Raw genomic sequence first — 18,241 nt, 5'->3', positions numbered from 1 at the left:
GCTCTGCCTGTCAGCACGCTCAGAGGGGATGATTGACAGGCCGAGAGGTCCGTTACTGGCCTCTCTGCCTGTCAATCATCCCGCCGAGCGCGCTGACAGGCAGAGGGCAGTGACTACATACGAGCGGGGAGCCGCCCACCATGACTACTTCCCCGCTTGTATCTAGTCACGAGCCGGGGAATAAAAGTCATTTTCTCCGTTATAAAGCGGCCGCGGCCGGTACGTGCCGGGGCTGCTCCAGGTGCTTTATACAATGCTCAAGGGAACCATATCAGCCCAAACAGGCTGATTGGTTCCCTTTAAGGGTTTGTCATGTGACGCCAGTGCCTTTTTTACAGTGTAAGGCCGGTTGTACCCTTCTCCCCTGTGGTCGGTGTCCTGTCGGGTTGCTGCAGGGTCCCTTGGGATAGTGTAGTTACAGGTGGTCAGAGCGGTGTAGTAACCCTCCCGAATAATGGTAGGACCCACCACCCACAGATAGGGGAAATGTCCCAAGGTTGCGGTGTATATGCTGTGCAGGTGGTAGGGAATAATCACAGACTCTATGGATAACGTTGACTGGGTTAACTACTAAATGTGCAGCAGGTAATACAGCGGATCTTAATATACACGTGATACAGTTCCAATAAATACACAAACATAGAACCACCAGATCTGTGAGATAAGTGCGGAGCAAGATGTAGTAGAGTTGGTAGAGTTGTACTGAGGTAGCGTAGTAGAGAGGAGGGTGCCGTGAGAGTCATAACCCAAGTAGTAATGTGCTCTGCCGGAAGGTTGGAGTGCATAGAAAAATACTTGTAGAAGAAGAAGAAGAAACTACCTGTGCCTGTGTTTTGACCTTTCCTATAGTCTTCACACCACCTGATGCCCACTAGCTTTGGCTGAACTGTACTGATGGGTGACACAGGCCCCAGACCCTGTTACCTGGGAGGAGCAGAATGGTTAGGGTTTCCTAAGTACACCCGCACTGCGAGATGGAGTTCATAGACCTTTAGTAACTTTGCTCCACCCGGATCAGTTCCTAGCTCTTTGGCTCTTTTGTGGATACTGTCCTGCACTGTGGTTACTCCTAGTCCTCGGCGTGGGTTGAGATGATCTGTAGGTTGGTCCTCTCCTGAAGGGCTTAACAGTGCATCACACAGCATGTGTGGTGCTTTAACCCATAGCTGCACCAGGACGTTATTGAACGTCCTCGTGCCGCTATGGGAGTTCAGAGGGGGGTCGCCGCGATCCAGGGTGCCGCATTTAGCCCGGGCTCGCGGCTATTAGCGGGCACGGTCCGATCGCCGTGCCCGCTAATTAAGTACTTAAAAGCAGCTGTCAAAGTTGACAGCTGCTTCTAAATACTTGCTGTTATACATCCCTGGTGGTCTAGTGGGGGGATCGCCCCCCTGCGGCGCGATAGCGGGGGGGCGATCCCTGCATCCATCCCGGGCCGGGGTCTGCTCCGTAATGGCGCTGATCCCGGCTCGGCATTCTATTGCTTTTGGCTGCAGCAGCCAAAAGTAATAGAACACCGATCTCATGGATTCATGCAGTATAACTATACTGCAGGGATCTCTATGAGAGATCAGAGTGCATATACTAGAAGTCCCCCAGGGGGGCTTCTAGTATATGTGTAAAGTAAAAGAAAAATGTATTTTTAATAACACAAAATCCCCTCCCCTAATAAAAGTCTGAATCACCCCCCTTTCCCCATTTTATAAATAAAAATAAATAAATAAATTAATAAACAAACATGTTTGCTATCGCCGCGTGCGTAATCGCCCGAACTATTAATTAATCACATTCCTGATCTCACACGGTAAACGGCGTCAGCGCAAAAAAATCCCAACGTGCAAAATTGCGCATTTTTGGTCGCATCAAATCCAGAATAATTGTAATAAAAAGCGATCAAAAAGTCATATATGCGCAATCAAGGTACCGATAGAAAGATCACATCATGGCGCAAAAAATGACACCTGACACAGACCCAGAGACCAAAGGATAAAAGCGCTATAAGCCTGGGAATGGAGCCATTTTAAGGAACATATATTTTCTTTAAAAGGTTTTAATTTTTTACAAGCCATCAAATAAAAAAAAAGTTATACATGTTACATATCGTTGTAATCGTAACAACTTAAGGAACATATATAACGAGTCAGTTTTACCTCAGGGCGAACATAGTAAAAACCACCCTCCCCCCAAATAAAAAAAAAACATTTTTTTTTTCAATTTCACCACACATATAATTTTTTTCTGGTTTCCCGGCACATTTTAGGCAAAAATTACATCTGCCATAGCAAAGTACAATTAGTTGCGCAAAAAATAAGGGCTCATTTGGGTCTCTAGGTGGAAAAATGCAGGCGCTATGGCAATATATACACGAGGAGGGAAAAACGAAAATGCAAAAATGAAAACTGGCTGTGTCCCCTAAGGGTTAAGAAAGAAGTTTGTAAGCGGGCTCTGTCCAGCGCCCTACCCATACGGAGTACTCACTAAGGGCCCTTTTACACAGAAAGATTATCTGACAGATTATCTGCCAAAAATTTGAAGCCAAAACCAGGAACAGACTATAAACAGAGATCAGGTTATAAAGGAAAGCCTGCAATTTCTCCTCTTTTCAAATCCAGTCCTGGCTTTGGCTTCAAATAAAAGGTAATAGGGCTCTAAGAGCTAACTTGTAGAGGGGACCTGGCAGAGGGCCAGGGCCCAGGTAGAACCACAGTGGAGAGCTATCTAAGCTGCATCCTTTCGCCACCAAAGCTCGGCTAAGACTCCTCCTCCACCCAAGGGACTAACTTCCTAACCAGCGTGTAAGATGCGCTGTGGTTGGGTGGAAAGAGTGCAATAGAGAAAGGGAAAGGAAAGAGATAGGATAGAAGAAAGGAGTGATCCTACTGGATAACAGAATCTGCATGGATAACAGAACAGTATTGCAATATTCTAATCATGCTTTGAATATAGCACTAGTCACTTTTGTAGTACACATAAATTTAGTGTATTTCTTTGCGCAGCTCTCGCGCACTTTATTGCTTTGTAACAAATCACTTATGTTTTATTATAGCACTAGTCACTTTTGTAATATATATAATTGTATTAAGAATGTAATCATTATTTTGTATAAATCACTTAAATATTATGAATTGATATATTGTACTATGATATTTATTTCGGTGAAGTATGTTAGGAGAATAGGAATAATTCTTGTTCTCGCTTTTATTATATGTCCTATACCCCTGTTCATTCAATCACTGCTGTCCCAGCAAGGTTATAGTTAATCTGGTAAGTCATCGCAGATGGGTGTGCGCGCCCGGCCGGTCGTTGATGCTGCGGTCACTTCCGGGTGGCCTCAGTACTCCTAGTGCGCATGTCCGTGACGTCAATATGTCGCGGCCGTGCTTACGTGGGGTGAGCTGCTGACCCGGAGGTGACGCGGTTTCGACTTCCGGTCCGGCGCGCCAACAAGCCCGGAAGCGGGGCTAATCCATAATGAAGCCCGGTATGTATATAAGGGAGAGGGGGATTTAGGGGGACAGTTCCCTGAAGAAGCCCGGTTGAGGTGAAATGTACGTAGGGACAGCTGTGACCCTCATAGGACCAATGGGTGAGTGCTCATAAGATTTATGACTGTCTCTGGTTTGTCTTGTGCCATAATATTGCTGGAACAGCGGTTTAGTTTTAGGGAATGACATACCATTGCGACGCACCTAATATTTGATTACCCATACATCCTATGTTGTTGTCTATTATATATATGTATTGTACCTGGTTGTTTTTAAATATTTTTAGTGATTTTTTATATATTGTTTTTATCATGTTATCATCATAATTATGATAAATAAATTTTGCAGTGATTCAGAATCTATGCCCATAGTTTTTTTGTGTATTCATGGATAACAGAATCTGGTGCATACACATACAAATAAACCTTGAGATACTTCAGCTGTGCAGCTTCTATACTTTAGTTACACAATACAGCGACATCTAGTGGTCATCTTTGGTAATACTGTAGCTGCAATAAGACCACAAACAAATACAGACTTTTACGAGGGGTGTGAAGAATAGCAACACCCACAGTGGGACACCACAATAGTATTATAATGTCCTTGAAGAAGAGGTAAGACCCTGATACGATACGCGTGGGATCCTGTTTTGACAATAAATGTTGCATGCTAAAAGTATAGTAGCGTTTGACCTTGCTTTGAAATAACGCAGGACTTCCATTTTGAGGAGCTTTCAAGTGACGGATACACAGTGGAAGGCTGTGCTGGTGATCCATATTTTGAAAAGTTTCCCAGGTGTTGGGGGGGGGGGGGGGAGTAGGGTTTGAGCTCCCCTCCCAGGAGTGAGTATGCTACATGCCTAATAAGTATTACTTTAAATCAGAAGAAATGGCTAGCTCTCCTCTTTTTTCTATTTTGCATTAACTTGGATTAACTGTGAGGCCGGTGGAGTCACCATTTGGAAGGATTGTAGCGAACCTGGCAAACATTATCTGGGCGTTGTCTATTGGAGAGTAGTGTGGTGTCACCACTCACCAATTATAAGTGAGTTTAAAGGAAACCAATCAGCCCAATCAGTCTGATATGGTTCCCTGAACTGCTGTATACAGCTCCTGCAGCAGCCGTGGCACGTACCAGCAGCAGCTGCAGCAGGAGGTGTGTAACCGGAAAAAAGGACTTTAATACTCCAGGCACGTGACAGGCAGAGTTGGTGAGGTAGTCATGTGGGCGGCTCCACGTCCGTATCTAGTCACTGCACTCTGCCTGTCAGCGCGCTCAGAGGGATGATTGACGGGCAGAAAGGCCAGTAAAGGACAGGCGCAGTGTAACATGACTGGAAGGTGAGAATAGAGGGGACTGTGAGCCCAGTGATTTACTGGTGACAGTGATGGAGGATATATAGAGGATGTGACCAGACAGACACCTGGTTTACAATCACATGGAGAATATACAGGTCGGCCAAGATTTACCTTGATTGCTGATGTCAGTCTCATCGCTGTGTGTACTATAGACCGGAATCAGCACTTGTTTTGTACACCTGTATACAGCCGTCTCATCTCTATGGTCCCCGACCAGGAATACAGAGTCAGTGGCAGATGAATGGATCATTTCATTGTTCCTATACAACTCTATTGGTCCCTGGTAATCCATGGAGCCGCTGTGACATCTCAGTGACAGGTCCTCTCCTTCATGTATGTAGGGCGGTGACTGCAGGACGAGCGGACCTAAAGGACACAGATCACAGCTGGAGTCTCTATAGGACATACTGTATATACTGTCTGCTGACTCCATGTACATTGTATCACAACTACCATAGGACTGGTGTCTATAAGTCATGAGATTATATATATATATATATATATATATATATATATATATATATATACGCAATTACTCACCCGGTGTAACACTGAGTGTCACAGCCTCACTGATATCCTCCTCACTGGTCCCGCACCAGTAATCCCCACTATCCGAGGACTGGGCAGACTGTATGGTATAAGCTCCTCCTGTATGGATCCTCTCATTGTTCCTGTACCAGGTGACGTTTCCCTCCACAGCGACGTCCACATCACAGCTCATTGTCACAGAATCTCTGTATAGGATCTTGTTCCAGATTGGAGTAAAGGTCACTGCAGGTCTCATAGAAGCTTCTGGAAATATCACAGGTAAATAATAAATGATAGTGATATACAATGCTAAGGAGCATTGTATAGTGGTGGCACTGACTGACCAGGAAAATATATAGTTTCTTCCAGTACTTATCAGCTGCTGTATGTCCTGCAGGAAGTTGTGTATTCTTTCCAGTCTGACACAGTGCTCTCTGCTGCCCCCTCTGTCCATGTCAGGAACTGTCCAGAGCAGCAGCAAATCCTCATAGAACACCTCTCCTGCTCTGGATATGCAAAAAAAAAGTCCATGGAGCCTCATTTAAGAGTCTGGTAACACACGACTAGTCAGATATCCATCCAGGAAAGGTCCTGGCCAAGGGGTAGCTCCGATAAGGAAACCACCAAAACCACCATATTAAGTTTCCCTTGCAGTCAATGTCCAACTCAATTTACAAGCACAAAGACATGTCAAGGGAAAAACCAAGGCCAGGTATCTGTCCACATACAGCTGTTTCGTGGGTGTTGCCCCTCATCAGTGTGGAGCAGGATTCTGGCTAGCTGGGAGCAATGTCTAGTAGACAAATACAGCAAACAGATCTCAGGGAGACCAACACTGTTGGCTGCTGGTTACAGCGCTCATTAAAGTGAATTCCTATGTGCATTTCCCTCTGGGAAATACAATATGCAAAAAAGAGTCTGTAGAGCCTCATTTAAGAGTCTTGAAACACAGGACTGGTCATATGGTGGTTTCCTTACAGGAGACACCCCTTGGCTGGGCCCTTCCCTGGCGGAATATTTGGCTAGTTCTGTGTTTTGAGACTCCCTAATGAGACTCCACAGATTCTTTTTGGAAACAGTGTCTTCTTTGACTGGTCTCCCTGAGATCAGTGATCTGTTTACCATAGAGTTCCTGAAATTGACAGAGGTGGCAGCAGCACTGTGTCAGACTCCAAAGAATACACCACTTCCTGCAGGACATGCAGAAGCTGATAAGTACTGGAAGACTGGAGATTTACCTCTTTATAACTGTCTAACACCGGTTGATTTGAAAGAAAAAGTTTTTCACCACAGTATCCTTTTAAATGTGAATTCATCTGCAGTTGCCCGGCACTACCAGTATACAGTAACTCACTGTGTATTCTGGGGTGCTCAGCAGCTGATGATGGGCAGTGGGGTTCCGGTGTCAGCAAGTGAGAATTAGAAAGTCTGAAATTCTGCTGCAGCTCAGCAAGCCCAATTTTGGAACTGTCTTATAAAGACTGTGGGCCTCCATCTTGGAAGTGTTCTGCTACCTTTCCAAGTCAAGGAAACTGTGAGTTATATTATCTGTTCTATGCTATGTGTTTTCTGTCCATCACTTGCCCTTTAACATCAAGGACACCCCACCTTACACCGGCCAGGAGACTACTAACACCATCATCTCTAGTGCAACCCCCTTATCACTGCACCAACAGAAGGTCTGGTGGAGAATCTCTGTGACCATGAACATCATAACCAGGGGACTACAACCCCCATCACTGCCGAAAGGCAGCTTCCTCTCCATGCATTCCCCCTGGGTTGCTGCATTTATATGCAGAAAAATTAGTCATTCTAATTTTTCACAAGATGGCAGAACTGGACTTTACCTATAGCAGTCAACCCCAGGACATAGAGAGGCTGATTTGTATAAGAACAAGACTGTCACAAGAACAAATATATTTATCATTACAAGCAGGTAAATAATAGGAACAGGAAGACACCAATAAAAGACTGACAGTCACTGAAGTGTGATGCGCTGGGGCGGACCTGCTGAGGGTAGTAGTAGGTAACACCCAGATAGCCAGTTGTTAGTTGTTGGGTCACGGTATTGGCACGAGGGGAACTGACTAACCCACAGGGACCTGACCATGCGGGGTCCGCAATTCTTCGTTGTCCCTAGTCAAGGCACCAATAACTAGACCAATGCCAGGGTTCAGAAACAACGGTAGTTGTGCGTTTATTATAACGGTGGTAGTCAACAGCAACAGTCTCTCTGGATGCAACCAGGATTGAGGCAGACTTGAATGTAACGGAGAAATGGGCTGCAATAGGCTGTGGTGATAACGTTACTTTTAGCAAGAGGAAACTGAATGATGGGAGTAGTAGTCGTGGAGAATGATACTGGGTGGAATAGACTGAACTGAATACTTGCTGTTGATGAGAAGGATGATGAGAGAAGTAGTGACTGCAGAACGACACCAAGATCTTTACTGAAGATGAGAATCTTGAGAATGAGAAAGGTCCCTACTGGACCGGAGTAGTTCTGGACGGCACTGGAGCGGGTACCGCGGAGCTGCAGCCTTGTACCACAGGAGCAGCAGAGCACACGTCCTTCTCCCCTGAAGGTGGAGAGAAGGTCTCTGAGGAGCAGCAGAGAAACACACCCTTCCCCCTTGAAGGTAGAGGGAGGACTTAGGTAGACAGGAAGTGACCAAACTAACCCCAGCCAAAGCTCGACGGCTATTGGGGTTACTATGGCAGCCGGGGAAAGTCACGTGACACCAAGCCTATTGCATTATCACACCATTGAACACCAGATAAATGAATATACATAATAGAATAGGTAAAATATCAGACCTGAATACTGAGGGGGGTGACATAACATAACCAGTTTGCAGTAGCATTACCTTTCCAGAACAGGAACAATCAGGAAACATACAGTTAATAGCAACTCCTTTGTTCTGGGACACTGCAGAAGCAGATAAATGATGAACATCAGGAAATTACACAGTGACCCTTAGCGGCACTGAACTAAGGAGCAAATGCAACACCATCAAAACTGACTGATCAGCTGATCTACACAAATCCATCAGCTTGAAGCAATTTCCACATTCACACGTTCCTTGAAAACAGTCCATGCACTAAAGGTGTGCTATGAACCGCATTCACAGACCTCCCAGCATCATGTATCATTACAATGTCGGGAGTGCTGTAACTGTTTAAATATTAGTGGTTCTGTTGCGACTGCATGTCTGGTGCAACTACCACCTCTACGCCTTCTGGCACCATGGGACTTGCCACAGGTGGATGCCCTGACCTTCGCTATTGACCCAAGAGACAACTTTGGTTGGGACAAGACACCCTTCACCGGCGGTGACACCACTGACAATAAGGCCGCTGAGGTAGACGATTTCTGTACCTCGGACGAGGGGGATTATGTCTACCAGAATGATCCTGCATCCTGAGGGATGGTGTTTTTGCCCACTGGGGAGCATCTGCAAAACGCTAAGCCTCCACCGCCATGTCCGGCAATGGCTGGGAGAATATCTGCCCACTGCTACAGCTACAGAAGCCTGCCATCATTTGGCAGCTTCTGAACCTGCACAATCCCAGGATTGGTGCCCACAGCTGCCCTGGAGGCAGAGTACATCTGGCGGTGGGAGAGGCTGAGACCAGAAGGGCCTCCCTTGGAGAGGTGACATGCTACTGTTCTCCAATTTGACAAAGACCATGGCTGCGGTCTACTACAAGATTCTTACACCGGATAGTGGATCTATGTGAATCGTCGGGCTGTGAAGCAGGACTATCTGCCCTCTATGTGCCATAACCTGCGAGAGGGGAAAATTGTGGAATGCACTCCTGTCTGGACTGAGAGGCCAGTGGGCTGCGGCTGTCTCCCGACAAATATACCCCACGCAGGAGCCCTTTAAGCCTCGACTGTGAGGCCTATCATGTTAGGCGACCAGTAGAGCACAGACAGGCTTCTGCTCAGAAAGAGCCTCCTGCCCTGGTGGCGGCAGATGCCACCTCTACACTCTGTGGATCCTCTGCATCAGTGCAGTGTCTGCAATGGCCGCAGACACAATCACCCAGGTGCAGCCTCAGGTCATCTTCAGTCTGGCCGTGACTACTCCTTCTGCTGCACCAGCAGCCATCACTGCTGTGGTCTCCTGTCTGGCCTGCAAGAGATTTGGGCCTGGGAGGAAGTTGAAAGGTGGCTTACTAAGCTAACCTGATCTGCCATTGTCAAGGATACTCTGAAGTCCTGACCTGCAAGTGAGCTGCTCTTATTTTAAAGAGACTGGGCCCTGTTAGCCATTTGCAACGTTGTTTGTGGACTCAGTTCCACCCTGCAACAGTTCAAGTGTCCCGTGCCTGACCTAGCCATGAACTTTTCCCTTCCCTCTTTCTTGAAGGAAGACAGGTGCCTCAAACTTGTTGAAAAGACTGATGCATCATAGTGCAATTTTAACCATTGCCTGGTGTATACCAAAGTTTGCTACACTATGGACGATTTAGCTATTGCCTCTTGCTGTCAGGAATGTGACTTTGCGCTCCTCGGTCCGTGCTGGGCGACCGAGGAAGCGCTGAGCCTCTGGTTGTTTTTTGTTTGCAGTCCTGTCTGAATGCTGTCTTAGTTTCCCAGCCACACCCGCATTGCCTGTTACACTCTGGCAGTGCAGGGGTTACTCCTTATAGACCTGTCCAGCTGAGCTGGGTGCTGGGATCAGGGCTGATCCAATCAAGTGCTGGACCCAGTCCCTGATTCCAGATAAAAAAGCAGCAGGCTCTTCATTTCCCTGCTGGCTATTGAGTGTTACTCAGCTAAGCGCTTCAGCTCTCCTGGTTCTGTTACTTCTGTTGCCTGACCTATTGCTTGATCTTCCAACCTGCTTTGTCTGCTGCCTGCCCTGACCTCCTTGTCTGTCTCTGACTCTTCTTCTGCCTTAGACCGTAGACTTTGCATTATTGTGTTTGTTTCGTCTGTCTTGTTTTGTGTATCACCTGGTGTAGGACAGGGACTGACACCGTGGTTGTCCACGGCCGTTTAGGGCCGTTGAGGCAAGTAGGTAGGGTCAGAAGGTGGGTTCTAGTGGTTAGGGCTCACTGTCTTATTCTGTTCCCCACCTACGTCCGGCGCACTTTGTGACAGAATAGCCAGCCTGAAAGTAGATTTTTGGGTCACCTGCATCATGGACCCTATGAACACCCTGGTGACCCAGATGCAGGGTCTGAATACGTTGGTTCAGACCCTTGCTGAGCGTGTGCAGGAACAAGAGTCCTTGCCCAGGCAGATGTGTCTGACCCCCCCGCAGGCTCCTGAACCCCCAGTGCAGCTCCCTGAGAAATTTAAGGGGGACAGGAAAAATTTCCGGACCTTTCGGGAGGGGTGCAGATTATTTTTTCGGCTACGTCCCCGCTCTTCCGGAGATGAGACCCAGAGGGTGGGCATTATTATGTCCCTCCTGCAGGGCCCACCCCAAGAATGGGCATTCTCACTACCTTCTGACTCCCCTGATTTAATGACCGTTGACAGATTTTTTTCAGCCTTGGGCCTTCTGTATGATGACCCAGACCGAGCAGCAGAGGCAGAGCGCCAATTGACGACACTCAGACAGGGTAAGAGACCAGTGGAAGAATACTGTGCTGACTTTAGGCAGTGGTGTGTACCCTCTACTTGGAATGACCCAGCTCTGCGTTTCCAGTTTCGTGCGGGCTTGTCTGACCAACTGAAGGACTTGTTAGTAGCCTATCCTAATCCTGAGACTCTGGAGGAAACTATGACCTTAGCCATACGGGTAGATAGGCGTATGCGGGACAGACGCAAAGAGAGAGAAACGTCTAAATTCCCTTCTGGTTCATGCCCTTTGACCTTACCTCCTAAACCTTCTTCTTCCTCTCCTGTGTCCCCTCCGCAAGACGAACCTATGCAGATCGGGTCAACTGACGCCAAGGCCAGACGTGCATATCGCCTCCAGAACCATCTGTGTCTCTACTGTGGCAAAGCGGGGCATCAAGTACGACAATGTACCGCTAGACCTGGTTCACCGCCGGAAAACTTCAGCGCCTGAATGATTATCGAGGGGGTCATTCAGGTGCACAGGTAACCTTCGACAAGAAAAAGAAGTTGTTGTTGCCTATTTCTTTGACTTTGGGAGATAAATTTATCTCGGGATATGCCCAGGTTGACTCTGGGGCTTCTGCTAACTTTATTAATACTGTTTTCTGGTCTGGTCTGGGGGCATGTCCGCTTCAGCTTAAATGTCCGTTGAATGTGACTGGAGCGGACTCTGCCCCTTTTGCTCAGGGTAATATACCCTACATTACCCCCCATCTTGAGGTAAAGGTGGGATCAGTTCATTTTGAAAAGCTTGACTTTTTGCTTATGGAAAATTTGTCTGCTGATATTATTCTGGGGTTACCCTGGTTGGACCAGCATAACCCTGTGTTTGACTGGCCCAACAGGGAACTGGTTCGATGGGGACCAGAGTGTGCTCCTCATTGTATTTCTTTGTCGCTTGCTGAATGTTCTTCTGATGATGGGGAGATTCCGGAGTTTCTGCTTGATTATGCTGATGTGTTTGATGAGAGATCGGTGGATGGATTACCTCCCCATCGTCCCTATGATTGCAATATTGACTTGATACCAGGGTCTAAGTACCCTAAGGGTAGAATATTTAATTTGTCCTGTCCAGAAAGAGAGGCTATGCGAGATTATATCAAGGATAGCTTGCGTAAAGGTCACATCCGTCCCTCCTCTTCTCCCATGGGGGCGGGATTCTTTTTTGTGGGTAAAAAAGATGGTGGTCTACGCCCCTGTATTGATTATCGAGAATTGAATAAGATCACTGTGAAAAATCAACACCCTCTGCCTCTCATTCCAGACTTGTTTAACCAAATTGTGGGAGCCAAATGGTTCTCTAAGATTGATTTGCGGGGAGCATACAACCTAATAAGAGTAAAGGAGGGAGACGAGTGGAAGACTGCCTTTAATACTCCTGAGGGACATTTCGAATACCTCGTTATGCCCTTTGGATTATGTAATGCTCCGGCAGTCTTCCAACATTTTGTTAATGACGTGTTCCGTGAACATCTGGGTCGTTTTTTGGTGGTATATCTAGATGGTATTTTGATATTTTCTCCTGATTGGTGCTCTCATGTTCAGCATGTTCGTACTGTGTTAGAACTGCTAAGGCAAAATCACCTCTGCGCCAAGCTGTCAAAATGCCAGTTTGGGATACAGGAGGTCTCATTCTTAGGGTATAAGATCACCTCCAACTCATTTTGTATGGATCCCCTTAAAGTGACAGCCATTGAAAATTGGGAGCGACCCAGTAGCCTTAAGGCTCTACAAAGGTTCCTGGGATTCGCCAATTACTATAGAAAGTTCATCAAGGGTTTTTCTGTTATTGCTAAACCATTAACTGATCTAACCAAAAAGGGGGCAGACCTGGTTAATTGGAGTCCTGAGGCTATCCTGGCATTTGACAAGCTTAAGAGGTGTTTTGCTGAAGCTCCTGTGTTAACTCAGCCTGACTTTGAACAACCCTTTGTCATTGAAGTTGACGCATCTGAGGTTGGGGTAGGAGCAGTTCTCTCACAAGGTTCAGAGACCCTCACCAACCTCAGACCCATAGCCTACTTTTCTAGGAAGTTCTCCAAAGCCGAAAGCAACTATGACATAGGTAACAGGGAACTTCTGGCCATTAAATTAGCCTTTGATGAATGGAGACATTTTTTGGAAGGGGCTAAACATAGAATTAAGGTGTTAACAGATCATAAGAATCTGATATATCTGGATAAAGCCAAACGTCTCACTCCTCGTCAGGCCAGATGGGCTTTGTTCTTTACACGATTTAATTTTGAAATTTCTTTTCGACCTGGGTCTAAAAATGTTAAAGCTGACGCCTTATCGCGCAGCTTTGACATCGACACGGTTCCCAGGGAGCAACCAGAGACCATCCTGTCACCCGGGGTGGTGGTGGCCACTTTGCAACCTGATCTGGCAGCTCGGATTGCGGAATCTCAGTCTCTGGCTCCCCGGAACACTCCTGAGTCTAAACTGTTTGTTCCTCCAAACCTTCGACTTAAGGTTTTGGAGGAGATTCATAATTCTGTGTTGGCTGGTCACCCGGGAATTGCAGGTACTAAGTACTTACTCTCACGGCATTATTGGTGGCCTTCATGGGCAAGAGATGTCAAATCATTTGTCGACGCCTGTGAAACTTGCGCCAGATCCAAGGTTCTGCGTAGACTACCTGAAGGTCTCCTCCATCCCCTTCCGGTGCCTACCAGACCTTGGACTCATATTTCTATGGATTTTATTACCGATTTGCCACCCTCTAAGGGAAAAACAGTCATTTGGGTGGTTGTTGACAGATTTTCTAAGATGTGTCACCTTATTCCCCTGCGTAAGCTCCCTAATGCTCGTACCTTGGCTACATTGTTCATAAACCATATCTTACGTTTGCATGGTGTTCCAGAAAATGTAGTTTCTGACAGGGGGGTACAATTTGTCTCCAGATTTTGGAGAGAATTTTGTGGTCGGCTGGGCATCTCATTATCCTTTTCGTCGGCTTTTCACCCACAATCTAATGGCCAGACAGAAAGGGTGAACCAGTCTCTGGAACAATTTTTGAGGTGTTTTGTTGCAGGGAGCCAAGATAAATGGAGAGAGTTTCTATCCTTAGCGGAATTTGCTCTAAATAATCGTGAAAATCAGTCACTCAAGATGTCGCCATTTTATTGTAATTATGGCTTTAATCCCAGATATTCTTCTGTACATGCGTCAGAGTCCGTAAACCCTTCGGCCGAAGGTATTTATTCTAAACTGTGCACAGTTTGGGCCCAAGCTCTTCAGAACTTGGTCAAAGCCCAAGAGACAGCTAAGAAACAGGCGAACAAAAGACGCATATCTGGCCCAGATTACGGTATAGGAGAAAAGGTATGGCTCTCAACTAAAAACTTGAAATTGAAGGTTCCCTCTGGTAAACTAGCACCCAAGTACATTGGTCCGTACGTTATCACAGAGATCATTAATCCTGTTTCATTCAGATTACGATTACCTGGGTCTATGAGAATTCACAATGTATTTCATAAGTCTCTTCTCAAAAAATATGTTAATCCTGTGCTTCCTTCAGTCCTCCCTGCTCCTCTGGTCATCCAGGGGGAGCTGGAGTTTGAAGTGGACAGGATATTGGACTCTCGTCAAATTCAAAATTCCATCCAATATCTTGTCCAGTGGAAGGGATATGGTCCTGAAGAAAATACGTGGGTTGCCAGTAAGGATATACATGCCCCACGTCTCATCCGGAAGTTTCATGACCATAACCCCTCTAAACCGGGTCCTTTAAATAAGGGTCCTGAGGTCCCTCTTAAGAGGAGGGGTACTGTCAGGAATGTGACTTTGCGCTCCTCGGTCCGTGCTGGGCGACCGAGGAAGCGCTGAGCCTCTGGTTGTTTTTTGTTTGCAGTCCTGTCTGAATGCTGTCTTAGTTTCCCAGCCACACCCGCATTGCCTGTTACACTCTGGCAGTGCAGGGGTTACTCCTTATAGACCTGTCCAGCTGAGCTGGGTGCTGGGATCAGGGCTGATCCAATCAAGTGCTGGACCCAGTCCCTGATTCCAGATAAAAAAGCAGCAGGCTCTTCATTTCCCTGCTGGCTATTGAGTGTTACTCAGCTAAGCGCTTCAGCTCTCCTTGTTCTGTTACTTCTGTTGCCTGACCTATTGCTTGATCTTCCAACCTGCTTTGTCTGCTGCCTGCCCTGACCTCCTTGTCTGTCTCTGACTCTTCTTCTGCCTTACGTTTTTGTACCTCGCTGACCGCCGTTGCTGACCCGGACCGTAGACTTTGCATTATTGTGTTTGTTTCGTCTGTCTTGTTTTGTGTATCACCTGGTGTAGGACAGGGACTGACACCGTGGTTGTCCACGGCCGTTTAGGGCCGTTGAGGCAAGTAGAAAGGGTCAGAAGGTGGGTTCTAGTGGTTAGGGCTCACTGTCTTATTCTGTTCCCCACCTACGTCCGGCGCACTTTGTGACACTTGCACTTTAAAAAGTTTTATACTATATGCTTTTAGATGTCTTATCAGCTGTATCTATGCTAACCTTTGCTCTGTCATCTTCACTCTTTACTTTTCCCTAGTGTTACGCTGGGGACCACTTCTTCTAAGTGGGGGAGTATGTAGTGTTCCACCCCATTTGGTTCCCTAAGTGTTTTCTCATCTAAAGAAGAGCTTGGGGATCCCTGTTTTGCACAGTCTGACATAAGAAGCTCTGGTCTTGGTAAAGTCTGACAAGCCTGAAGCAGGGGAAACTACTGCTGGTAGGAGCCTGCAGAACACCATATAATGGTATACACCACTGTAATAATGATATAATCGCCAAATCCTGAAAGGATCAGACAATTAACTTCAATTATATCAATCTACACAAGATTTTCAAGCATTTTGTAAGATTTTTTTTATATATATATATCCTTAAGGATGTTTAGGTTTTACATATTGTGATACCTTGTGTTTTTCAACTCACCTGTAATTCTTATACACATGTCTGTAAAGGAGAATAGAGAAAGAATGTTAATATATTTCACATTCAAGTCATTGAGAATTATCATATGAAGAAGGTTAGTACTTTTTAGAATAGGAGCTGGACATTTTCTACACACAACACATTTAGAATGGTTTAAATTGCACACTTGGTATCTTCCTCCATATAATGCCACTTCATCCTTTTTTGGCCTTGTGGACAGTGACAATTTTCATTGTTGCATTTTACTTTTTCCCTTCTTGCTTTTCAAGAGCCATGTATAAGGCTGTACAATCAGGGTACAAGTCCTAGAGTCTATCCCTGCAAGTCAATAGTGTAATGAAAAGAAATAGTGCCTACAACGTAACTTTTAATATTACAGTCAAGATACACCAATATCAGTGTGCCCAACACCAAAGCTACAAATATTTACAATATTCTTGGATCATCGCACATCTGGAATGCGTACAATTCCAACAAAAATAGTTAAAAATCTATCATATACTGAAGGACAGTATGCCTCAAGATAGTATCCAATTATAAAATGTAATCTTCCAACGTGTTTCTGCCACTACATCACAGTGGCGTCATCGGAGGAGGGAGATTAGCAATATGCCACAATCAGTGGATACAATAGATGCTTCAAATAATACACACAGTTAAACCCACAATGAAGATTAAATCACCATATGTACTCGGCGCATCCTATTTGAGGGTTATAGAGCTGTGATTGAAAAGGGCTCAAGAAAATGTCAGATAAGACTTGCCGCTATGCGGCTACTCACTGGACCTTGTTAGCACAATGCGGGGTATAGGTACACAGGAGACATGCATGCTCCTCCGACCTAGAGAAACATGGACTGTATAGCTGCAGTTGCAGCATGCATTGTTTCCCCAGCAAGGCCTCTGCAACTGCAGCTATACAGTACACGTTTCTCTGGGTCGGAGGAGCATGCATGTCTCCTGTGTGTTTAACTGTGTGTATTATTTGAGGCATCTATTGTATCCACTGATTGTGGCATATTGCTAATCTCCCTCCTCTGATGATGCCACTGTGATGTAGTATTTTCTGACATTTTATACTTTATGTGTAAATGATTTTTTTTTTTACTTTTGGCATTTTTCAATGGTGAAGTCCTCGTTCGGGTCAAAATGCAGATCCGATTGCTCCCACTTCAGAAAGGAATTAGACTCTCCCCAGCCTAATAATACCAGCCCGCCACCGCCCAGTCCAGGAGCTCCAATTTTGATGCTAAGGGACTACTGGTACCTGGCTCTTCCCAGTACCCATGATGCGGTGGGCACTGGGGTTATAATATGGGGTTAGTGTTAGCCCTTTTATAGCAGCTAACACTAGGCCCAGGCAGCTTCCACTACTAAGCCAGTAAAAAAAGAAATAAACACAATTGAGAAAAAAAACAAAAACACAACACTGGTCATATACATAGTTCACCGAATCTGGATATCGGTATCTGAAAAACAAAAGGGAAAAACACAAAAAAAGGAAGTAGTAGAACACCCATCATTTTGACAGGTGTTCTGCACCTTACAGTATGCAACATCTGTACAGGTTGCTGCTTACAGTCTGGAACAAGGGGTTGAGTGAAGTAAGTATTAGACCTCCAGCTATTGAACAGGTTCATTCTTTGGACGGACGGCAGAATCCGCCTGTGCATGGAGTCTATGGCACAAGCGGAAATGCGCATGGCCGCGTGCAGGGCCGGCGTTAGGGGGGGCAAGCAGGGCAAATGCCCAGGGCCCCCATCCCCCAGGGGCCCCCTCCCGCAGTTCCAGTAGGAGAGCGTCCTGCAGCGTCTGGCAGTGATCCCCGGCTGCTGCTATCAGGGGTCACGCAGAGGCTGCAGGACTCTGGGCTCGGTGTCTGCTCCCCCTCCCCCTCCCTCCAGCTCCTCTCACTGCACGTGACTTCCTCCTCTGGTGTGGAGCTGTCGGGACGATGGAGGAGAGGATGACAGCCTGCTGCATGGTACATGAGGGGGATTCACCACTACACCCAGCATGCTAGACAGAGTAAGTATACTGTATATGTAGTGTGTAATGTGTATGAATGTAAGTGTATAATGGATGAATGTAGTGTGTGTTACATGTCCTGTGTATAGCGTATGGACTGGATGGTTTGTATCTGTATAATGTGTTTTCGTGGGTGTGTGTGTGTGTGTGTGTATATATATATATATATATATATATATATATATATATATATATATATATATATATATATATATATATATATATAATGGTGTGTGTATAAGCACTGCTGACTCCAAGTGTTGAGGTGAATAGACTGTATATAGGAGCTGCAGCCATTCTCCGGCCTCATCAGTCCTATGTAATTGCTGCAGCTCCTATGTATAGTGT

The 18,241-nt window shown here is 46.0% G+C and overlaps 1 protein-coding gene across 1 annotated transcript in view; it reads right to left on the bottom strand.

The window, feature by feature from the left end:
• LOC138770411 (uncharacterized) overlaps positions 1–17,568 on the bottom strand; it is a 62,028-nt gene extending 44,460 nt beyond the window's left edge. The window contains exons 1-6 of the mRNA XM_069949515.1: positions 17,445–17,568; positions 17,316–17,334; positions 15,866–15,886; positions 7,760–7,950; positions 5,384–5,635; positions 4,955–5,209 (exon numbers count right to left, since the gene is read on the bottom strand). Coding sequence (XP_069805616.1) covers positions 4,955–5,209; positions 5,384–5,635; positions 7,760–7,950; positions 15,866–15,886; positions 17,316–17,334; positions 17,445–17,568 — 862 coding nt within the window. The remainder of the gene's footprint in view (positions 1–4,954; positions 5,210–5,383; positions 5,636–7,759; positions 7,951–15,865; positions 15,887–17,315; positions 17,335–17,444) is intronic.
• Positions 17,569–18,241: the final 673 nt, after the last annotated feature.

This window comes from Dendropsophus ebraccatus, chromosome 13 (genome assembly GCF_027789765.1).
Source record: "Dendropsophus ebraccatus isolate aDenEbr1 chromosome 13, aDenEbr1.pat, whole genome shotgun sequence".
Classification (NCBI taxonomy): domain Eukaryota; kingdom Metazoa; phylum Chordata; class Amphibia; order Anura; family Hylidae; genus Dendropsophus; species Dendropsophus ebraccatus.
The sequence above is the reverse complement of the archived record's forward strand: the minus strand, read 5'-3'. Positions and strand labels throughout refer to the sequence as shown.